This window comes from Rattus rattus, chromosome 5 (genome assembly GCF_011064425.1).
Source record: "Rattus rattus isolate New Zealand chromosome 5, Rrattus_CSIRO_v1, whole genome shotgun sequence".
NCBI lineage: Eukaryota > Metazoa > Chordata > Mammalia > Rodentia > Muridae > Rattus > Rattus rattus.
The window spans coordinates 97,767,465-97,792,030 of record NC_046158.1 but is presented as its reverse complement, the minus strand read 5'-3'; the positions used below and the strand labels follow the sequence as shown (position 1 = coordinate 97,792,030).

General features: G+C 40.6%; 2 protein-coding genes and 1 long non-coding RNA gene across 3 annotated transcripts in view; 1 reads left to right on the top strand and 2 right to left on the bottom strand.

Annotated features, from left to right (window-relative positions):
• The window catches only part of Nusap1 (nucleolar and spindle associated protein 1), a 30,424-nt gene extending 28,236 nt beyond the window's left edge, over positions 1–2,188 (bottom strand). Inside the window, exon 1 of the mRNA XM_032903973.1 lies at positions 1,731–2,188. Coding sequence (XP_032759864.1) covers positions 1,731–1,823 — 93 coding nt within the window. The 5' untranslated portion in view covers positions 1,824–2,188. The remainder of the gene's footprint in view (positions 1–1,730) is intronic.
• Positions 2,118–11,371, top strand: Oip5 (Opa interacting protein 5). The gene is made up of 6 exons (XM_032903972.1): positions 2,118–2,453; positions 2,688–2,754; positions 5,294–5,416; positions 7,429–7,510; positions 7,791–7,902; positions 9,522–11,371. The coding sequence occupies exons 1-6, from the start codon at positions 2,156–2,158 to the stop codon at positions 9,551–9,553; spliced, it is 714 nt and encodes a 237-aa protein (XP_032759863.1). The 5' UTR covers positions 2,118–2,155; the 3' UTR covers positions 9,554–11,371.
• A 6,143-nt stretch (positions 11,372–17,514) lies between these two features.
• Positions 17,515–24,298, bottom strand: LOC116901815. Its single transcript, XR_004388025.1, has 2 exons — positions 24,172–24,298; positions 17,515–20,762 (listed from the first exon to the last, which is right to left on the bottom strand). It is a non-coding gene; the product is annotated as an uncharacterized LOC116901815 (long non-coding RNA).
• Between the last annotated feature and the right edge of the window lie 268 nt (positions 24,299–24,566).

The following is a 24,566-nucleotide window of genomic DNA, read 5'->3' as shown; positions in this document are numbered from 1 at the left end:
TATGTAGACCAGATTGGCTTCAAAATCACAGAGATCCACCTGTGTCTGCCTTCTTTCCCTAGTGCTAGGATTAAAGGCCTGTGCCACCATGCCCAGCTAGATGCAAATTCTTATTTACTTATTATGTGAGTGTGAGTGTGAGTGTGTGTGTGTGTGTGTCTGCATGCGCACACACGCATGCAACTGTGCATGAGTGTGCCACCCTGCAGGTGTGGAGTTTAGAGGACAATTTTGCACAGTTAATTCTCTTCTTCCACTATGTATGTGGGTCAAAATACCAGGCTTGGCTATCAAACACCTTTGTCCAATGAGCCACCTCACTGCCTGACTAGGATATGGTTTCCTAACATACCATCTCACCGAGGATGCAGTACTGAGAAGTGAGGCTCTGAGGTACAAGCAAATGAAGACATTTAGCAGGTCAAATAAAATGGGGAGAAGCTCAAGTTGACTAGAAGTACAAGTGTTATTCATTAGCATTAATTCATCGACTGAATAAACTGTTCTTACATTGTGCAGGGCACTGTTCTAGGAGCTAAAGACTGGTGAGCAAAGCAGACAAGTCTTCTGCTGGAAGCTCCCAGTGGACTAGTGGGAAAAAGAGTTTATAAACCAAGTAAGCTAGAAATCAGGGTCTGTGAAGCAAAACCCAAACTACGCAATTGAGGTAGGATAGGCTGCTCAGGTAAGATGGTGGTGATCACCTGAGATGCAAATATGCTTAGAGGCAATAGGTGTAGTTGATAAACAATTAGTCAGGCCAGAGGAGGAGGGGGAGTTTCAGGCTACTCTAAACTACACGCTATTTTCCAGGATAGCCTGGGCAGTACAATGAGACTTTGTTTCACAAAAAGGAAGAGGAGGAGAAGGAAGAAGGGAAGGAAGAGGAGGAGGGGGGAAAGAGGAGGAGAAGGAGGACGAGGAGGACGACGAGGAGGAGGAGAATCTATCCAGATAGTAAAAACCTGAAAGACTAAGCTTTATTCACTAAGTTGGGGAGTCATTAAGTACTAAACTCAGAAACACTTCCAAGTGCTCTTCACCGCCATTCAGCCAGGTAAAACGTATTATCTATGGCCTCATTATTCTGTTTAAAGTATTTAAAAACACTTGTGACAACTGATTAGACATTTAGTGAAAATATCAGTTTGCTGTACAAATCTCTGGCATATACATGTGGGAAATCTCAGCTCCAATATAGCAAGCCTATTTTCACAATGAATCACCACATTTTCTCTGAGTACCTTGCAAACTCGGGATTCAAAGACCTTTTTGGTTTTGAAAACGACCACCATCACAATAGTGATTACTGTATCGATGATCATAGTAGATCTTGGTGGACAAGCATTATAAGCTCATGAGAGTGAAGGTACTGGCACGGTTTACTGAACAGTAAGTAGTAGTTTGAAGTAGTTTTTCTTTAACTGCCTAATAACTGGAATAGAAATTAAAATTACATTGATCACATCCTATGAGCCTTCGTTTCCCATCTGGTACCAGGATTTCCATTAAGAGGCCTTTATGAGTTCTTGAGAAAAGCCTCCAAATAAAGTAACAGACATGGCTTTTCTTTCATTTAACAAATTCCAGTCACTGTGAACAAAACCTACCTACTCGCCCAAAACAGCGTTCCTCGGGGACTCCCTCTCAGTCACTTCGTGCCCTGTTCCCTAAACCCCGAGCCTCTTCTAAGCGCCCGCAACCGCCCGCCCCGCCAGTCAGCACCGTACCCTCAGGTTAGCCCGGAGGCCCAGTCTTTTGGCTAAATTTTGCAGGTCGCTGTACTTGAAGGAGTCCAGCTCCTCTGCAGAGGGGACGGTCATCACGTTCTGCAATCACGGTGATACCCAGAAAAACAGCCACACGACTCAAAACAGCACGGTTCAAAACTGGCGCCACCCAATACGTTGACAAGCAGACTTTTATACTCAGTTTAAATGACGAATGCTGTACGCCCATTGGTTGAACTGCCTCGAGAGTGGGGTTTCCTATGAGGGCCAGTAGCATGACTGGCTGAAGACAGCTACTCCGCAAACCTAATAGGCAGACACTGGGTATTGTGGGCGTGTCTTACAGGAATATTGTCCAATGAAGGCACAGCAAAACAGTTGGGCGGGACCTGGGACGTGCGTGAAACAGGCGCGGGTTTCGAAAAATGGCGACTCTCTCGCCGCGCCGTCTCCCTGTCGTTGAGACCCAGTCCTGTAGTGGCTCTTGTGATACACCTTTTTCTTCCTCCATGGAGTGGGACACTCAGGTGGTGGAAGGGTTCTCCCCTCTCGGGTCTTCCGGGTCTGAGGTGAAGGCGTCACCTGTCGACCTGCGGCTGCCTGCGTGGTTGAAGCCAGAGAGATGTGCGGTGTTTCATTGCGCGAGTTGCTACGCGGTGCTCGGCGACACTGTGCACCTCGCCTGGGACCTATCGAAGTTCCTCGGCGCCCTGGCCTTTTCCAGTGAGTGAGGCGAGGGTTGCATCTGAGGAAGGCAGACTAGAGCCAGATGAGGGATGTAGCTTAGTACCCGAGCGGGGAGTGAGGCCTGGTTTTGTTTTCCAGAGTTGGGCTTCAAACACAGAACCTAGCCTGAGCTAAGCCAGCGCCTTTGGCAGAGCCCCCACTTGGTTAACTTTTATGGTCCGATGAATCTGGTGGGAGGTATTTGTTTTTCAAAACCGGTTTGTCTTCCAGGAGTCACAAACAACGTCGTTTTGTTAGAGCCCCTTTTGGTTGGCATAGAAGGTTCTCTCAAATCCAGGTACGTGTGGAGAATTCCTGAGGTGGATCTGTATTGTTCCGGATTTAATGATGGTCAAGAGTACATAACTGTTGTAAACAAGAAAGAAACTTTGTGTTGTGGCATGTTTACTCTCTCCATACAGTATGTTTGAAAGATAAACTCTTTACCCGTTTCAGTCATATTAACCTGGCTTTAATGAAAGTTAAAGTTGGGGGTAGGTCTTAAGGTCTGTGAGATAACTAGGACTATTTAATTTAACGTGGAGCTTATAATGTAAATATATAAACATAATATAAATCACGACAAGACTAATTCTGTAGTAATCCATAGAAAACTCTGCATCTTTGTTTGTTAATGTTTTTCCTATAGCAATAAAGTACTCAGTGAACTCAGGCTTAGAGTGAGGCCAAGCTAAGTTGTAGCCATACCTCCATTCAACTTTGCCAAACTAAAGACACATTCCTATCCTTATAGGAATTCCTTCTCTCAAAGGGGACCAGGAAGGAGTGGCCTGTTTCTATTGAAGTTGTTTGGAGCAAGAGGCAGAAGTACTCAGAATTGATGTAGATGGTCACATGTGTCCAGTACTGTAACCACTACCAGCTGTAATGGACCATTAGGATGTGGACATTGTTGAATTGAGAATACTTTGAATTCATACAGTATTTCAGAAGCATTTAGGGGTAGGGGTTGAGACAGGCTCTCTCACTCAATACCCTCACTAGCCAGGAACTCACTATGTCACCTAAGCTGGCCTAAAGCTTGTGATCCTCCTACATTGAAAACTTTTTTGTGTGAATATGTCTGCGTATGCGATGGGAGCATGCATATGTAGGCCCGGAGGTAACCGGAAGCAGTCTTGCCTTCACCATGCTGGATGGAAGGATTTAGCTCCGTGTCTCAGGGTTGGTAGCAAGTGCCTTTCCCCACTGGTCATTTCACTGGCCCTGAAGTGACACTTTTGATCTAGTTACATCACAAATTCTTTTACTTTTGATATTGGTAGTAATGGTCTTGCCTTGACCTTACAGTTCTGCTTCTGCCAACAAGTGTTGGATCACAAGCATCAGAACCTACACCCAAAATCTTTTTAAAAAGCCTGATTAAAAACTGTAATTATAAGCCTGGTGGTGGTAGGACACGACTTTTAACACAGCCCTAGGGAGGCAGAGGGTCTCTGAGTTCAAGGGCAGCCTGGTCTACAGAGCTAGTTCCAGGACAGCCAAGGGTTCACAAAGGAACCCTGTCTGAGAAAAACAAACAAAAACTTAATCATACATTTGGAGATGTGCTATAGCTTAGAAGTACTATGTTTGCTTATCTTGTATGAGGTGCTAGAGTTGATCTATAATAAATACTTCAAAAATGCATACAAGTTAAAAGAAGAGAATGAGATTTCTGTTCCACATTATAATCTAAAAATAGTTTTATTACCTTTATTTATTTAGTGCGTGTATTGTGTAGTCACATGCCAAGGTACACGTATGAGGGTGAGAGGACACCTTTGAGGAGTCCAGACCCAGGATCACACTGTCAAGCTTGGTTGTAGGCACCTTTCCCTGCTGTTAGTGCAGCCCTGACTTCCCCACTGTGTGGTTCTGCTTGTGTGTATCCTAACTGAGGTAAATGGTCGTTTTCACCAGTAAACTTGAGGTCTTGAGATACATTCTTTACTATCTTTGAACTCAGTAATTGATTGTTAGATTGTATTGTATGTGGCACAACACTTATTGTAAATTATTTCAAAAAGTTTTTTTGGATTACAGTCTATTGGTACTTAAAGTTTTGGCCAGGCATGGTGGTGCCTTTAATCCCAGCACTTAAGGAATGAGTGACAGTGAAGAAAAATCTTTATTCCACTCCACTGCCTGATATTATGTCCTGTTGTCTTCCAGACTGACAGACTTTTATAATGAATACAAATTAAAACCTAATCGACCTTATTCTATATAATGAAATGGAGAAACAATTGTATTTTCAATATATATTGGAAGTAACTGCCTTAAGTCCTTTGGTGTTCATGATCCAGTGGCCTAGCAAGCTATATGATGCTAACTGACTATAAGGGAGTAAAAAACCCAAAACATCTTAAGGACAGTAGTAAATTTCTTTATTAGGTAGGGAGCCATGAATTACACAAGTGGTCAGAGACAGTACCAAAATTAGTTTTGAGGATTGTATTGTTTTGTTTTAAAAGTTTTTAGGGTTGGGGATTTAGCTCAGCGGTAGAGCGCTTGCCTAGCAAACGCAAGGCCCTGGGTTCGGTCCCCAGCTCCGAAAAAAAGAACCAAAAAAAAAGTTTTTAGTTTGTTTTTGGTCAAAAATTATGTTCTTTGTTTTTGTTTCTTTCAAACAAGAGTCTTATATGGCCCAGGCTGTCCTTGGGAGCCAGTGAACTTGATGAAGTCCATCAGGTCGTTGAACTTGAGTTCCTCCTGCCTGTGCTTCTGGGTGTTAGAGTAACAGATACCAACACTATACCTGATGAGGGTAGTTATTTTTATTTCTCTTTTAGCTTTTCATTATTTTATATTCTGCTTCTTTCCTTTCCCACCAGCACATACAACCTTTTATTCTGTAACTCCTGTGGGACTCCTGTTGGTTTCCATTTATATTCTACCCGTGCTGCTCTGGCTGCCTTGAGAGGCCATTTCTGCCTTTCTTGTGATAAAATGCTGTGGTGAGTAGAGACATTACTTATTAAATAAGGTTTTTAAAAGATGCTAGGAAAGTCCAGGTGTTTATAACCAAAGAAGATACAAAAGGTCAGGCACTATTTATTATAATATATACCTGCATAGGGATAAAATATAATTTTTAAATAAATATTATTTTAGATGGTTTATTGTACTGTGTCTTAATATGGATTAATTTAAGAATGTTCTTTCATTAAGGAAAATTCTGGAACATATGCTTTTGCAAAATAGTGTCAATATAGATAACTTGGAGATTATACATATATATATATATATATATATATATATATATATATATATATATATCTCCATCCCAAGGAAGCCAATCAGATTTTCTACCCTAGGAGTTTGAAATAAGGCCTGTGTTGGTTACTTGTTTCATGAAAGACAAAATACCTGACAAAAGCAAGCTCAGGAAAGGAGGGCTTCTGTGGCTCAGTTTGAAGGCACCGTCCATCACAGTGGGAAGTCCATGGAGGAGATGCTGGTCATGCTGTATCAGCAGCCAGGAAGCAGAAAGACAAATGCCAGTGCTTAGGTTGCTTTCTCTCAATTTTTTTTCTTGTTTTATTGGGTTTTTTGTTTTTCAAGATAGGGTTTCTTTGTGTAATAGCCCTGGCTGCTTGGGCTTGCTTTTAGACCAGGCTGGCCTCAAACTCACTGTCTCAAACTGTGTCTGGTGCTAGGGTTAACAGAGTGAGCCACCACTCCTGTTCTCTCTGTCTGTCCTGCTGACCCTGCTCTGACTCTGGGTTTTCCTATGTCGCTTCCTGTCAATGGTTGCTTGCTGCACCTCTTGATCTGCAGTTACTTTACTCAGACTTTGCTTACAATAAACAGCTCTCGGATTAAAGGTGTGTGCCAGGGCTGAGCCACACCACAACTAAAAACAGGTTTTTCCAGTACACAGTTTCTGTGTTCACAGATAATCTTCCTTACTAATTAAACATTTCATCTAAGATATTTTATTACAAGAAACTGAAAGAATGGAGAAATGGCTCAGAAGTTAAGATTACTTAGCCAGACATGGTGGCACATGCCATTAATTTCAGCACTCAGGAGGCAGGGGCAGGTGGCTCTCTGAGTTCAAAGCTAGCCCAGTCCACAGAGTGAGTTCCAGATTGCCAAGACTACAAAGGGAAATGCTGTTTTGAAAAACAAACAAACAATAATGTAATACTAACATATTTTAATGTACTTAGATGTTTGTAGTGATTTATGTAAGCCAAAACAACATTTATAAGAAAGTCGCCTTTAACTCTGAGACCATTAGTGGCCACTTGGCTTTCCTGTTATTCCAACAGTGTCCTGGCATTATACTTAAATAACAAACATACTGTAAATTTCTACTTCCTTTTCATGTCTTTGTTTGTTTGTTTGTTTGTTTGTTGTTTTTTTGCTTGTTTGCTTTGAGTGGGGTCTTGCTCTTTTGCCTGGCTGGTATAAAATTACAATGTATATGTAAAGAGACATTATTGATTCTGTAAATTCTTTTTCTCTAGAGAACCCTGATGAATTAAAGACAAAAATCATAATGCCTGGCTTCTTTTTTCCCCCTAAGTTATTGTTATTTAGAATTATATTTAAAAAGAAAAATAAGCATTAAAAAGCATCCTCTTATTTTTTTTCCTTCTTCTCCTTTTGTGTTTTGTTTTGTTTTGAGACAGGGTCTCTAATATCCCTGGCTGACCTGGAACTCCCCATCTAGTCCTGGCCAGCCTTCAATTCCCAGAGGCCCACCTGCCATTCCTTCAAAGTGATGGCGTCAAGGCTGCATCTCATTCTGGATTGTCTTTAGTTTTTCCTGAGACAGTTTTGTTACTGAGAATGGCAAAGGTTCAGGCAGAGTTTGTGGTTTTAATTGATATTTTTTTTCCAGTAAAATACACCATGCTGCTTCAAGCCATAAGGAAGGTTTTGCTCAACAGATATTTTAGAGGGCAAGTTTGGTCCATTGGTAATGGTACTAATTTTTCTCTCTATATTTTCTCTCTAGCTATCTGTTAAAAACAAAGGCCATAGTAAATACATCTGAGATGGATATTCACAATGTACCTTTACCAGAAAAGATTGCAGAGGTAAACCTGGTTGTATAGTTACTTACGTACACAGCATTTTCATTTTGGGTTTCCCTTTCGGAGATAGGATTTTTACTATGTATTTGTTACTTGTCTCAATTAACTATGTAGACCAGGCTGTCCTAGAACTAAGCTATATCCATTCCCTTAATACAGGCAATTTTTAAGTGTGTTTGGTTTTGTTTTGTTTTTAGATTTGTTTTATTTTAAGTCTGGTAACATTATAAGCAGCAAATCAAGGGTTGAGTATAAGATGTCCTCAATCTGTGTCTCTCCTCAGCTGAAAGAGAAGATAATGCTGATGCATTCTCGTTTAAACTCACTGCTGAGGGTTCTGAAGGAAAAGACTCCTCCTCAGTCTGACCAGGAAAATAGAACAAGCAACAAGCAAGGTAGCGTACAGAACTTCCTTCAACACCCGAGGTGCTCTGGTCATTTCTTCCTTCTTCTTTCCTTAAGGTCTCTTCTCTCTCTTTCTCTCTCTCTCTCTCTCTCTCTCTCTCTCTCTCTGTGTGTGTGTGTGTGTGTGTGTGTGTGTGTGTGTGTGTGTGTGTATGGTTTGGAACATGTGGGCTGTTGCTCATGGAGGCCAGAAGAGGGCATGAGATTCAGTAGAGCTGGAATTATAGGCAGTTGTTGGGTGCTGGGAACTAACCTCTACAAAAGCTGGAAGCTCTCTTAACACTTATCCATGATCCATCTCTCTAGTTCCCATTGGTCTTTTCTTTTTTTTCTTTGGTGGCGGGGTGGGGGGTATTTTGGTTTTGAGGCAGGGTCTCACTATGTATTTCTAGCTGTCCTAGATCTCACAAGGATCTTCCTGCCCCACCAGAGTACTGGGATTAAAGGCATGTGCCACCATACCCTCTTGGTCTTTAACTTTTTAAATAATATTAAATATTAAGAAGAGAGGGCTGTCAGATCTGGTGATGCCTGTGATCCCAACACTTGAAATACAGGAAGGAAGATCACAAGTGTAAGGCAATCCTTAGCTGTGTTATGGATGTGAGGCCTCCCTAAAGTTCCTAAGAGCATGTCCCTCTATCTGTGCTCATCACATTGTTTGAGAATATGCCTTCAAGCCTATTCTTTCCCCAGCTCATCAGCCCACTCCTGCTTTGGGGAGTCAGTGTTTTTCCTTTTCATAATAAGCTGTGACCGTAATAACTTTTTTTAAAGATTTATTTATTTATATATAGGTACACTGTAGCTGTCTTCAGACACACCAGAAGAGGGCATCAGATCTCATTACAGATGGTTGTGAGCCACCATGTGGTTGCTGGGATTTGAACTCAGAACCTCTGGAAGAGCAGTCAGTGCTCTTAACCACTGAGCCATCTCTCCAGCCCCTGTAATAACTTTTATTTGCCTGATGTAGCTGTCTTCTCCAAGGCTTACTGCATCCATCTGCTAACCTAGGCCTAGTTCGGGAAGCTTCCAGCGTGTATATAGTCTTACCTAGATCTAGAATGTTCTCAGCCTCTGAGACTTGCTGCTGAATAAGCTCACCCTTTCTAGTTCTTTCTGAACCCCAGCTGGTCAGCTCAGCTCTTCTGGCTCATCATGCTGACTGATTCAGTTTGGCTTCTCAGCTTCTGAGTTGCTCTGCTTGGCCTCATACTAACTTATGTTATGGCAATATGTTCTAATCTTCTGGCTCCTTCTGTCTTGACCTGTGTTTAGCTTGTTCTTTCTTCAACCTGTCTGTAAAACTACATCTTCTTTTCTCTCTGCACTGCCCCTTAAGTAGCTTCCTTTTTCTCTCCTCATTAGAGTAGGGTATATTCTATTCTGTCAAGTCTTTCTCCAATTCGTCACCTTGTCAGCCACTCAGTCAGATATCATTTTCAAACATGGGTGCTTCCTTCTATACTTCTAACTTTACCTTGGTTTGGGATTAAAGGTGTGTATTAAGGGTGTGTCTGTATGCTTTATTCCAGCCAGCGGGAACAAAGGTGTGTGCGCGCGCGTGCTGGGCCATACCACAACTAGAAACTGTTTTGTTTTTCAGGAAACAACACAATCTTGGGGTTCATAGAATGATCAAAGATCCTGCAGCACGTGACTGTATTACTTTAAATATATTTTAGTATGTTGATTCCATAATGCTTATTTCTGAAAATGTATTTCACTACTAATAACTAATTAGCATGCAGTGTCCCTTGTGTCCACTGACGAACAGAATGAACAGATGGCCTGGATAAAGAAATGGAGTTAATAGAGATGGTACTTCTACGTGCCAGTTATATGGATACTTATAAATACTTGTTTATTTGTTTTGAGACAAGGTCTCTCTCTATAGCTTTGGCTGTCCTGGAACTTTCTATGTAGACCAGGGTAGCCTTAAAGTTATACAGATCTACATTCCTCTGCTTCCTCTGCTAGAATTAAAGAAGAATGTCACCAAGACATCATTTTTGTTTATGTAAAATAGATATGTACATTGGATGGTGGCGGTGCATGCTTTTAACCCCAACACTCTGGAGGCAGAAGTAGGCGATCTTTCAATTCAAGGCCAGCCTGATCTACAGAGTGAGTTCTAGGACAGCTAGGCCTACACAGAGAAACCCTGTCTGGAACAAAACAACAAATATATATGTAATAAGTAACAGTTAAGAAATAGAATGCATTGCACAATAAACAATTTGTATCTTTTTGCTGTTGTTTTTAGGTAGGGTCTCATTTGTAATCCCCACTTTGAAAGGTTATGTGGACCAGGCTGGCCTTGCACAGAGATCTACCTGCCTTTGCCTCCTAGATTTTGAGATTAAAGATGTGCACCACACTCCTGTTTGGCCTGCAGAAGCTGTCAGATCCCTCCCCTGGAACTGGAATTATTGGCAGTTAAGGGTATTGGAAACTGAACCCTAGGTCTCTGAAATAGCAGTAAGTGTACTTACCTGCTGAGCCATCTCTCCAGCCTCACAGACCGGGACTTAATAAATTCATAATACATTGAATAATTCTTGAGACAGGATCTTTCTCTGTAGCCTCGACTGGCCTCCAATGTAGCAATTCTACCTCAGCTTCCTGAGTGCTTAGTGGCCTACCATGCTCGACTGTGGATTTTTAAAACACATATGTAACTTAACATTAACATACTTTATCAAAGTTTAAAAACTTATGCCATCATGTGTATGTTACTAGGGCCTCAGACACAGTATGTTAAGGCTCTTCTACTTACTACATCTCTCATCTAATAACTTTTTCTTAACTTCCGGATTTGCCGTTTTAGATGGGACTTTCTATAGAAAATTAAGTTGTTGAGCTTGAGTCAGATTAAGGTGGACAGTAGGTTTGTGTTAAGATATTTATGTGTGTGTCCAGTAAATATTTTGTGGCAAACATTTCCTTTAAAAATAAAATATTAGTACATGTCGAAGTCAGAGGACAACGAGCAGACGTCAGTTCTGTCCTGCACTTCGAGTCCAGAGGATTGAACTAAGATTGTCAGGCTGGTAGCTCAGCTCCTTTAATTGCTCAAGTAGCTTGCTGTCTCTTCCTTTTTTATTTCTAAATTAGGTATTTCTTTTTCTTTTAAATTACATTTATGTGTGGCTCACACGGTATCAGAGGCTTAGTTCCCTGAGGAGATGGTCAATGGGGCAGAAAGACATTTTCTTCTGTCAAGGTAAACAGCCCTAAAGAAGCTTACTGGGTCACACACACACACACACACACACACACACACGAAAGATATGAAAGCAAAGGGGAGCTATGGGAAAAGTAACTTTTTGGAATAGGATGGGGGAGGGGATGTGAATATGATCCAAGTATAGTGTGTATATATGTATATGAAAAGAACATAAAACCCAGTGTATATATATGCTAATAAAAACTTTAAAAGATACATTTCTTTCAGAATATGCTTTGTTTATAAAGGAATGCTGTGATGCATTTTACAATCCCACTTGATCCTGTAAAGAATTTTAAGACCTGCTCCCTCCCACACCCCATAAATATGTTGATGTTCTAACAAGGTTTGACAGAGGTCCTTATCACACAGAACTGAATATTCAATCATAGGAAGCCAAAAATATAAAGGTCGTGCCACATAAGGTTTGAGGAAAGTACTTGCCATACGTATGGATGCCAGGATCTGTGTGTGATGCCCTAGTAAATGTTGCTCATCTAAGTGCTGTAAACCCTCAAGTTCTTTAACAGTCAGGTAATAAAACCTAGTAGCTGTTTCTCTTTATTTGACAACAGCCTATCTTGAAATTTTTAACATGTTTCTTTGCCTGGGAGTAGAGGGACACCTTTCTGTTAGATATAGGAATCTATTTTTTTAGATAGTCTTGTATCCCAGGCTAGCTTCAATTTTAGTATATGTGCTGCCGAAGCGAGCACCCAGGCTAGCTTCAAACCAGTTACATAGTCAAGACTCTGAAGTGCTCCCTCAGTCTCCACCTCCCAAGTGCTAGGAGTGTAGATATTCACCACCACATCCACTTTGGGATCTGTTTACATATATTCTATGTGTTTGTGTGCAGTCCTTTCTTTCCTACAGTGCTGGTTGTGAAGATTAAACTCAGGTCAGGCTTAACAACAAATGTATCTGCTACTTTATGACCCAATTTTTTTTTTTTTTAAGATACTGTTAAACCTTGTTAGGTGGGCTTGAGAGATGGCTCAGTGGTTAAGAGCAGTGTCTGTTCTTCCAGAGGTCCCGAGTTCAATTCCCTGCAACTACATGGTGGCTCACAACCATCTGTAATGGGATCTGATGCCCTCTTCTGGTGGGTCTGATTTGAGTACAGCTAGTTTACTCACATAAAATAAATATTTAAAAACAAACAAACAAACAAACCTTGTTAGGTATCCAAACTAGTATATCTTAAAAATGACTTCGGCTCTTGGCTTTAGTGTTATTCTTCCTGTATAAACTCCTGTACCAGAAACATGGAATAAATGTGCAGGCTAAAGTACAAAAAGACAAAGCAGAACGGTCCAAGCAAACTTTAGTACCTGAGGGGGCTTCAGGAGCAGAAATAAGGATGCTGGATGACAGTGGAACAAGTGGTTGGTGTGCTGCTGTCACTGGTTTGCCCCAAAGGATCTGTAACTTCATCATGACAGTGAAGGTCAATCCTGAGAAAGTCTGGCTTTCAAACTAAACTGTCTCTGGTAGCCCTTTGCCCAACACCTGTGGGATCATGACCCAGCTCTTAGAGCCAAGTGCAACACATGTACGCGGAATTGTATCTCTTGTGGTCTTAGATGAAAAATAAACAAACTTGGAAATTGCTCACGGGAAGGAAGAACTTAGTGGATTAGTTTGACCATGATTCTTTTTAGAATCTTACCAGAAACCAAGGACTTACATGAAGCATAAGAGGGAAACGAGCACGGTGAAGTGAAAACGTGATGTTCCATCTCTTCAGATGGTTATGCTATCATTGGGCAATAGGATCAGAAACCACCACAACTAAGTAAGACCCAGACAAAATAAAAACTGAGGTGATATACAGCTTTACTCCTAGCATACAAGGCTGAGGCAGAGGGATCTGTGAATTCAAGGCTAGCCAAAGTGACCTTGTCTGAACCTCACCCCCAGCCCAACACTAGAAAGAAAACAGAAAACTAAATCCCCTACTTTTTTTTTTTTTTTTTTTTGGTTCTTTTTTTTCGGAGCTGGGGACCGAACCCAGGGCCTTTGCGCTTCCTAGGCAAGCGCTCTACCACTGAGCTAAATCCCCAACCCCTAATGCCTACTTTTAAAAGGGAACATGGAAAGTCTTCTTTCTCCGCTGTAACTTACATTATCTGAAATTACCCATTTCAAAGTAACAACACACAATGAAATTTCAGTGCATTCTCTGCTCATGCTTTATTGCTAACAATATATATACATACAGGTGCAGTTTCAGACTCTCAAAACAGTTCCTTTTCCAAGAACACAAATTTCTTCACAACTCCCAAAGATGCATAGATTAAGAAGCTGCCGTTTGTAGTGCTTCAAACATTCAGTGAAGCTCTTCAACATCACCTCATACACTGGTGGCCCAATAGAATACAAGGGCAAGTGAACAGTGACACCTATGCTTGAAGGGCAGAAAATGCAGCACTCTTAAGTAGATTACTGTTCTTAATCTTTCTCATTAAAAGGATGCTTAGGTTTAAGTAAGGTTAATGCCCGGACTAGTAATGTTGTTTATGAACTGATAACACCCTGACAGAATACTTGTCTGATCCTTGAGATAGGGTGTCAGTGATGAGGACTGGCCCCAGAGTCCAAGTGTTCTTCAAGAGCTATGTCCTAAGCACAAAAGAACATTTAAATTAAGGATACAGCACACCATTCCCAAAGATGTCAAAATGTTTGGAAAATCAGCAGTAATCATTGCTGAATGATGTCTTGACTTCAGTGACTATTAGGAAGAGGACAGTAGAAGGAAGAACTCTGGCCTTCCATCTTTATTGGCCGGCAGATGGATCAGTAAGTGGCAAAGAACTCTTCTATATTTGGGATACGTCATACACCTCAATTCCTGTGTTTCAGTGGAAAGCAAACATCACACTGACAACTCAGAAATTCAGTTCTGAAGATTGAGAGTTTCCAATCTAGTCAACATCCATAGCAAAGTACCACAGCTAAAGTTAAATTTGAAACTATTTTTCTGTCATATAACATGTAAATTGGACTGAACCCAGTGAATCAGTTCTACTTGAAATCTATTTAGGTCTTTCAGAAATTATAAATACTTCTCATCATTTGTCAAAACCATTTGTAACTTGCATTTCAAAGTCAAGAAATTCTTACACTACCAGCATTGGTTTTTTTTTGTAGTGCTGGCAATTGAACCCATTTTTCAGGTAAATGTTCTGCCAGTAGGTACACGTCTGTTCTTTCACTATTGTAACAAACCAATGTTCATTCACCCAAATAAATGTCTTTTTTGGAAGAAGAAAATTCCTATTCATCAGGAATCAAGTTTCAGGCAAGTTACACATTTTGATCAACTCATTTAAAGAAAACTCCAGTTCTACAGTTGCAGATCCAGCCACAGGCACTATCTGAGCAGCCAAACTGCAGCTCTACAAAACCGTGTGCGGGGATTTTGTAGATAGTCAGCCAGCACCTTCCAGAACAGATGCCTCATTACTGAATGGCAGTACGTACACACTGATGCTGGAGTCTGCCTATGGGCCAGACTGCCTGTTCCTGCCTGCTCAGGGACTGCAGACCATGAATCTGGCTCAATCTATAGATTTAAGAAACCCTAAACTTAGTCTATATAAACCTAATCAGACAAGTCCCACAGCTAGTTACTTTGCACAGAACACTGTTATTTCTGAAGGATGATGACTCTACTTAGCCTGTTTTCCCACTCTTCTGAAACCCTGCACCATCCTGATTACAACAGCTTGTTCAACATGCTTAGTCTATCTTTTATTTGCAAACATGCTTGGGAATAAATAGAGCTAGGAAACAGAGTGAGCACTGCTTGTTGTATTCCTAACAGTTTGAATGTCTTGTGGTTGCCCCTTGTTTATCTTGTACTTCCAATTTTCAATGGAAGCAAGATAATCTTTAATTAAAAAATAAAAATAACTCAATAAAACCAAGCTATTGGTTTAAGTATCTATTGCTTCATTATTGATAAATGCATATATAAAATTACTAGTAACTACCTAACAATGAAAAATTTCAACCATGCATTAGAATGTTAGCATTCTAGAATCAGTTATGGGCCTGCCACTATTGCTTACACTTTCAATCAGGCCTGGTTTTAATAAACATGCAAACCCTTTGATTCAGAATCTTGGGATAAAACAATGATACATGCAAAGCTTCAACTAAATATGTCAGTCAAATTCCTCAGAGATGCAATCAGATACGCTGTTATCTACTATGATGCTGCTTCAAAACAAGTCATACATGAAAAAGCTAAACTTAAGACTTCTGTTTGGTTCTAAAAGGCTTAGCTAGAAATCCTGGCCCTTGGAAGGTAAATAAGTGTAAAGCCCTGGGAAAAAGGAACTGAGGTGATAGTCTTTATGGAATAAGTTTTCTTGGCCACTTACTGAGAGCTGGAGGGTGGTGAGGGTACTTGGGCAGAATGGTTTCTTTTCTGATTTGTATTAATGAACAGCTCTCTGGAGGGTTGAGGAGCAGAGCTAAAACAGTGTAAACACAAGCAGTAATGCCCTGAAATTCAACATAGCCCTCTGCATTTTAAAACTCTTGGCCAAGGGGTTCTTCCAAAATGGTATAATTCGTAGCCAAGCAATGTTCTGAATAAACTAGAGACGGTATGCTTGCACCTACAGCACCATGAGAATGTAAACTCCTGAAGGCTAGAGCGTCTTTTCATATTTTGCATATCACAGGTACATAAAGAGTAAACAAGAGACTACAGTAAGACTGAATACTAATTAACCACATATTTTGAGACCACAAAATCTTGTAGCATATTTTTGCATTTAGAACCATAAAATGGCTGTTAAAGGAATCTCTGATGGAACTGGATTAGTCACGTCTCCATGATCATGCAGGTGTTCTGAATATTGCTTGGTTGTCCCAAAAGCTAACATGGACAGCACAATTCATCTAGAGAGAAACTACACTCAATATAGCCTTTTCCCTATCCTTAGGCTTATAATAAAATAAGAGTCTTAGATCTATAAAACTACTTTTTCACTTTTCTTCCCCTGGGAAAACAAAGGGACACAGACCCAGATCTTTCCAGGGATGTTGAAGGGGCTAAGTGGCCACAATGGACATGAGGTAAAGGAGGAAGAGAGAAGTGGTCCTAGTTCCATTTTACATCTCAGATAAGGAAGGAGTCTGCTGGATTCTTGTTGAAAGAATATGCACACTGGCCACGAGCTTATCACACACATTTACCAGATGCTCAGAAACGCCCTGCCTGGGTACTGCCAGTCATTTTGTTCACCTTTAATCCTTGAGCTTAAGTACAAGGAAAAAACAGTAAGTTCTTGTGGCTCCCTGCCCCTGAGGCACACCAATCACACATAAAACAAACTTTTCCTTTTGAAACAGTAGCCAGAAACCCAATGAATAAAGGTTATATTATTTGAATAAAGCATAGAACATTCTATATAGTAAATGACTATCAATACAAACAATTTAAGCAAGACCCCTACAGGTTGGCTTCACTGGGATTCCAGATTAAGCACTAGAAAGATTTCAACAGCTGTAAACTCTGGAGAAACAAAATAGGATCTTTAACACATATATGAAAGTTGATATTTTTTCACAGATATATTCACATACATTCATAGTTTAAATGCCTTTTAATTAGGATGTGTTTTTCCTTTTGCAAAGCTCTATAGAACTGTAGGGCCCCACAAACCCAACCAGTAACCAACCACTCAACCACACAGCTTTGTGAGCACAATTCACCATATATACGGAACTATTATTGCTACAAAATCCCACCTCTTTACCATATTATTAGTTCATTATGGCTTTTGTTTTCTGCAGCAGGAATGTCATTTCCTGTACACTGTGCTACTTTATATGCATTACATTTTCAAGTTTTCCTCTTTGTTTCTTAAATCTTCTCAGAAGCAGATTCTCCTAGGCACTAACCACCTACTTGAGTGAAGAGTGATTACTATCCTATGAGGGTCTATTCCTGGGTCCCTGGATATCCAATACTATCATACTAATGTAATACACGCTAATAAACCTCCCTGGATATCCAATACTATCATACTAATGTAATACATGCTAATAAACCCTGCACATGCTTCTCTTTCTCTTTTCCTCATGTATCCCAGGCTAACCTCAACTCCCTGTGGAGCAGAGGATGGCCTTGAACTCTGGATCTTCCTGCCTCCACTTCCCAAATGCTGGGAGTTTACTGGCATCCACCACCATACCCAGCAGGACTTCTATTTCTAAAAATTATAAAAAAAGGAACAAACAAATTAAAAAACAAACAAACAAACAAAAAAAAACCAAACCAATCAACCCACAACTCTCCAGAGAATGGTTACTCCCACATTTCCTAGGCAGCTTTTAGAGGTAGAAATTCCATTTTACAGAAAACTTTATTTTTCAGAACAAAGCAAAAGGAGAGGCCAACATACTTCTTGTCAACCTACATGGGCCCCACTGAGCTATCAGTTATGAGAAAGACTGGACTCAACACCCAAGTCAGAGGTGGAACTGGTCAAAGCACAGGATACTCCAAATTGCTGACAAGGTTCTGCAATCAGCACACATGCTGCAATCAGGAAAGGAAATGGCCACAGAGTAAACATTCCAAAGCAATCGGCATAGCATCTCAGACATGCAAACAGAAATTTTCTAGACACATAATAGGAAAAATAAACCCAAGACATACAATGCAAAGTCAATACAAGAACAAGCTAGCTTCAAACTGAGACAGCAAGACAACCATGAACCATGGCCTTGCTCTGAGGACTGAAGAGCTACAAAGGCAACTATTTCTAGCGACCTGTTAGAGGCTTAACATTCCCCCAAGCACAATGTTTCTCAGTATGAACCCACATTTCTGTTCAGACATTAGCTGTTTTGGTCTTTATCTCCTATCCCCAGGGAGGCTACCATAGATTCATACACAAAAGGTCTAGGATTTTCCACACTTTTTACACTACTGGTTATTATCAATATTTCATCTCGTAGTTTAAAATTATACTAAATTCATGCACTAACCCCTAACATGACACTACAATATGCTACCAAGCACTACTGATTACAAAACTATACACATCTCAAAATGGAAGACATTGGTGATTTTGTTGTTCTTAAACAACTTGTAACACTTGTCCACAAGTATTAAAATATACATTATATATATATATATTTATATTGCACATACCCCGTTTTTGTTTAGTAACTTCAAAAGAAAAACTGCCAGTTTACATGGAGAAGGAAGGAGGCACGGCTATAAATGGAGGCACAGTTCTAACATGGTAATTTTGCTGCTTTTAAGAAAACCCATGTAAAACTATAAATGGAAATGTGCCACATACCAGGCAACTAGGGCTGGAATCCACTCATGCTGTGAACACCATTTGGTGTTAACAATGCAGGATGCAGGAGCATCTTTGACAAAGTACACTCACTTCAAGGTGTGGAGCAAACGGGTGACACTTCCCTGGTAGGCAGTGCCTGCCCGAGGGCAAGGTGAAGGACAGACAGCTGGGGCGGGCATCTAAGAGTGGCTCTCAATCACCAGCTGGCTTTGTCTTCTAAATAAAAATGTAAGTGGTTGGGGCACTTGAAGAATGGGGGTTATATTTTTGTTTCATTTTGAGGCTGGCCTTGATCTTTGTGGCCAGTCCTCCTGCCTCAATCTCCACAACACTGTGGTTACAAGTGTGGGCGATCAAGCCCAGCAATTTAGGTTACCTTTAACTTGTTATTTCTCTAGTGTTTTATCGTTATTTGCTCTCATTAATAGGTTATTTATAATAAATATTTATGAAAAAGCTTTTAGTATAAATTCAAATATGTTGTCCAATCTGACTAACCAAGAAGGTTCAACATTTCCTAACTTTGATCGTTTCTATGACTCAAATTCACAGCACTGCAGCACCTAGAAACTGTTCCAGAATCAGCTCCCACAGCATCTGTTCCTAACTCATCTACCAAGCTAAAGCTCCTTCTGTGCTGGCAGCCGTTGCAAACACTGGGACCCTCCCATGTAAACGCCTGGCATCCCATATAATAGACTTCCATTAACTGGGAAGCAAGGAGATGTTTCCACAATAGTTCCTTATAACGTAATTATTAAGGAAGAAAAGAATGTTTTACATCTTATTGGAACTAGTTTTCTCCAGTTATCCCCACCCCCACCCCACAATCTCCTTTACATCTACAGTGACTAGCAACTACATCCACACTTCTTATTGGATCTGCTTCTCTTACTTGAAGTTCTGTTCAGATCCCAAATCTGAGATGATAGCGAACCAACCTCAGGACTGGGACCATTGCTTCTGAGGTCCATTCTCTGGTAAGATAGCTCAATTCAAACTGGGAAAAATTACCTGAGTCCCAGAATTTCAGTATAACATTACATTATCACCTAAAAAAAAAAATCTGTCCAAGTACCCATCTTGGGTTGAAGGAAATTATTCATACTTTTATAAAAAATGCAACTATATAATGTAAAAATGTTGAAAAGTCTGACGATGCTACATTAGACAACTTTGCTTTTCTTAGAGAAAAGGATTTATATGCCAAGCCTTAGTTTTTCCTTCATTCCTGTAAGTCCAAAGGTGAAGGCAAGTTACATAACAGGGCCCGCAATATCACCTTAACCGAAAGACCACATATGCCACTTCCCTTCCTGTCATAGCCACATGGGAAACCAAAGTCTCACATGCTACATGTGATTCCACAAAAGGAATATAAAAGAGGGTGTTACTGGGCTCTGTTGTTTTCTTGCTGGTTTTGAGTCTCATGATGTCCAGGCTGGTCCTGAACATCTGATCTTCCTGTCTTGGCCTCCCAAGCACTGGCAGTACAAGGTGAGCATCACCCCATCCTACGTTTTCTTCCCACTCTGAACTAGCCACAGGCCCGGCTGGTTCTTCCTGAGAAGGATTGAAAAAGCAAAGGAAAACAGACAAAACCCAAACACGTAAGACTATCAAACTGTCCAAAGCCTTCTAATAAACAACAGGTTTCTTCTTCAAGAGAAAAAGCTTGTTTAAAAATGTGGATTTATACACATAAAACTCTAACGGTTTCACTCCCACACGAAATCAAACCTGGTGTCATGCCTTTCTGCTTTTATCGTTTCTTGATTTTGTCCAGGAAGTCTGTCAAAGAGCGAGCCAGAATTTAGATGACATTTCTTTCACCTCAAATTATATTAATACTTGGAATTTACCACTGCAGTCTCAACTGTGCTTATAATAGTGTTAAAAATGGAAGACTTAAAAAAAAAACCCTGAAGTCACCCTCATTGGTATTTGTTCAGTCTTCTTGTTTGGATCTTTTAAAAAGAAAACAATTTACACCACACAACCTAAGCACTTGTTTCAAATTCAACATCTTCCTTCTACTTGCAAACGGTGTCTTTCTAATTAAAAAACTACAGAAGACCCAAGTCAGTTGTTTCTTTTCTTCTTGAAGTCAACAGGACAGCTGCATCCTCAGGGCTTTTCTGTGTTGAGTCTGACAAGAAGTAAAAGAAAAGCATCCTACACCATGGAGGTAATCTGTCGAAAGACATTCGCATCTCACTGGGGAAAGGAACTGGATGAAGAATCAGGATGCCTCACTGAGCAGTCCACGTAGAAATTCCTGAAAATACAAATCAAATGGAAGATAGGAAGACCAACACAGGCACTCTTACATAAACTTACTTGTGAAATCAGTATTTAATACACACACACACACACATGTGCACACAAATAGTTTAGCATGTGCTCACTTACAGCCTGTAGTACTGAGGCTGGAGCATAAGAGTTACAGCATTGAAAAGCAGGATGAATTATGTCGAAGACTAACACAAACAAACAAATGACATCTTTTCTATCCTTCAAAAAGAAACTTTGTGGGGATGGCTCAGCAGTTAAGAACACTTATGCTGTCAGAGGACCCTAATTCAGTTCCCAACATTGATACACATGGCAGACATAACACATGGCACACACACGTAGGGAAAAATTCATAAACATGAGATAAACCAAAAAAATTTTTTTGGCATAAGTCTATATAATCCTACAACTGGAGGAGAAGCCTCTTCCTCTCTCTATATGTGTGGGTGAGTACATAAAGAGACACACACACACACACACAGAAATAAATGTAGTTGATAAAAAGCTCTCTAGAAAACATATTGAGAACACATAGCAAAAATAACAAAAACAGACACAGACACACAGACACACATACACACACACACACACACACACACAGACACACAAACAAGAGTATGAGGTGGGGGGTTGGGGATTTAGCTCAGTGGTAGGGCGAGGCCCTGGGTTCGGTCCCCAGCTCGGAAAAAAAGAAAAGAAAAAAAAAAAAAAAAGAGTACGAGGTGGGGAGAACAGACACAGAAATCAATGTGAACACTAGTTATGTTGCCACAAGTCAACGTCCATCAGAGGCCTGGGAAATGATTGAGGATGACCCTAACTCTGCCTCCATTTTGGGAAGCAACCTTTAGAACATTGAGACAACAAATTTGTTCTAAACCATACAGTTTGATGGAGATGTATCTCAGTGGTACTAGCATGTGCAAGCCTAGGTTTGGACCCTAGCACCACGGGGTACAGATAATTATATAATGCCTAGGAAAATAATATAATGGCTATGAAACTTTGTGCTGACAGGTATTTGTCACTTAGTAAAGTACAGGTGGGGAAGGGAACAGTGGCACAACACGCATTTTATTCCAGCACTTGGGAGACAAAGGCAGAGGCTCACAGAGATGGGTCAGTCTCTGTGAGTTCAGGACCAGCCTGATTAATATAAAGTTGCAACCATAATTAAGAAGTAAAATCCCATCTCGAATATATAACAACAAAATTCCAAACAAACAGGTATAGATTGACTGCATATATGTAATCCCAGCAATCTGAGAGGTATTGAGGTAGAGACCATGGTCTCAGGACAGTTTGGGGTACAGAGTGAGACCATGTTTCAAAAAAAGATAATTAAAAATAAGATAAATATATCTTCAAACTAAAAAGAAAGCACGGGCTGGAGAGATGGCTCAGCGGTTAAGAGCACCCGACTGCTCTTCCAGAGGTCATGAGTTCAATTCCCAGCAACCACATGGTGGCTCACAGCCATCTGTAAAGAGATCCGATGCCCTCTTCTGGTGTATCTGAAGACAGCTACAGTGTACTTAAATATAATAAATAAATAAAAAAAAAAATAAAAAGAAAGCACACACAAAGCTGTATATCTATCTGTCCAACATTTTATGAAACCCTGTGTTTCACCCCTGTTACAAAAAGGAAAACAAATTACTAATTAAAATACAAATATTCTTAGTACTCAAAACTGAGCATGTGGACATATGCTTATAATAGCAGTAATTAAAATGCTGAAGTAGAACTGGGAATTCAAGGCTATGCTGGCTGACAAAGAGACTCCATCATACTACAACTAACCAACTAGCCAACAAAAACCACAGCAGGACCTGGAGAGATGCTTCAGTGGTTAAGAGCACTGGCTGCTATTCCAGGGGAGCCAGGTTCAGTTCTTGGCACCCATATGACCTCTCATAGCCTTCTGTGGTTCCAACACCCTCTTCTGACTTCCATGGGCACCAGGCATACATATGGTGTATATACACACAGGCAAAAACACTCATGTATATTCTCTCTATATAGAGCAGATTGGCTTTCAACTCACAGAGATCTGCCTGCCTCTCCTGGTTTTGATCCTTACTACCTCAAAATGAAATCAATAGAACTGAAGTGGGAGCCGAGAACACGGCTTATTGTTTTAGTGTTTCTATTGCTGTGAAGAAAACACCAGGACCAGGCTGCTCTTATAAAAGAAAATATTGATTGGGGCTGGCTGAATTACATAGTTCAGAGGTTCAGTCCAGTATGGGCATGAAAAGAAGCATGCAGGCAGACACGGTACTGGAGAAGGAGCTGAGGGTTCTATACCTGGATGCACAGGCAGCAGAAGGAGACACTCATTCTAGGCCTAGCTGGAGCACATGACACCTCAGAGTCAGCCTCCACAACGACTCACTTCCTCCAACAAGGCCACACCTCCTAACAGTGCCACTCCCTGTAAGTCTATGGGGGCCATTTCCTCGCAAGCCACCATACAGTTGAGTGCATGTTGTTCAAATAAGTTTGCATCCCAGTCCCTAATGTCAAAGCTTCATGCAACAGCACATGCACATACTCCCTGTGCATGGGAGGACTGCTAGCTGGGCTAACTGCTTAGCCAAAATTAGTTAGCTCCAGATTTAGTAAGACGACTATCTCAAAAAATAAGGTGGGGAACACATGAGGAAGACGACTGACATCGACGTCTAGCTTCCAGAGCACACCCTAACACATATGTACATGCATACACGCAAACTTAGTGCTCAGCAACGCTTATTTTTCAATCACTTTATATTCTTCAATTTGATTAAATCTACATGTTTTCTGTACACAGTGACAATTACTGGTTAGGTTAAGTGATTTATCGTCTTATACACTGTAACTGCTTTGGTTAAAAAACAAAATAGAAGTCAGTAGTATGGTCCTCTCTGTGTGTGAATGTGTGTGTACACACACATGTGCAATAGATAGTAATTATCGATAACTAGGTCTTGTAGATTTTATTTATCTTTTTTTAAAAAGATTTATTTATTTCATGTATGAGTACACTGTCGCTGTCTTCAGACACACCAGAAGTGGGCATCAGATCCCATTACAGATGGTTCTGAGTCGCCATGTGGTTACTGGGATTTGAACTGAGGACCTCTGGAAGATTAGTCAGCCATCTCTGAGCCATCTCTCCAACCCCTATGGGTTCTATTTATTAAAACAAATGTCTTGCTATGGTTCAATCCTCACCTCAGTTTCCCAAGTACCAAGAGCTGGGAATAAAGGCAGTGCCATGGTGTCTGGTTTGTACTCATTTTTATCTCTGTTGTCTATTGCTGTTACTAGTTTAGTGATTTGCTTCTATGGAGGCCTTTTCAAGCTGCTACAACAGTATTTGGAATGATTATCCCATTACTACTTACTTGCCAAGTCCTGAGTTCAGAATGTTGAGCTGAATATAAAAGCACCTAAGGTCAGGAAGATATCCACCTTGTGTGACAGGTTCCTAAAATGAAAAGGACATAATGGTAAGTATCTTGGTTTCTTTTTTATTACTGTGATAAGACACCATGTCCAAAGCAATCCATTAAAAAATCACTTAGTTGGGCTTACAGTTTTTAGAGTCCAATGAAGGCATGGTGGCAGGAATAGATAAGGTACACTCACATCTTCAACAGCAAGCAGGAGGCAGAGGGAGACCCAATAGGACTGGCTCTGAGTCTTTGAAGCCTCAAAGCCTGACCCCAGTGATAGACACCTCCTAATTGTTTCCAAACAGTTTCACCTACTGGGGACCACAGATCCAAACATAAGAGTC

Excerpts from the sequence above, each read along its gene's own strand:
- Oip5 (XM_032903972.1), top strand. The coding sequence starts at position 2,156 with ATGGCGACTCTCTCGCCGCGCCGTCTCCCTGTCGTTGAGACCCAGTCC. Across the intron at positions 2,454-2,687 it reads CGGCGCCCTGGCCTTTTCCA|GAGTCACAAACAACGTCGTT; the intron begins GTGAGTGAGGCG and ends TTTGTCTTCCAG. Across the intron at positions 5,417-7,428 it reads TCTTGTGATAAAATGCTGTG|CTATCTGTTAAAAACAAAGG; the intron begins GTGAGTAGAGAC and ends TTTTCTCTCTAG.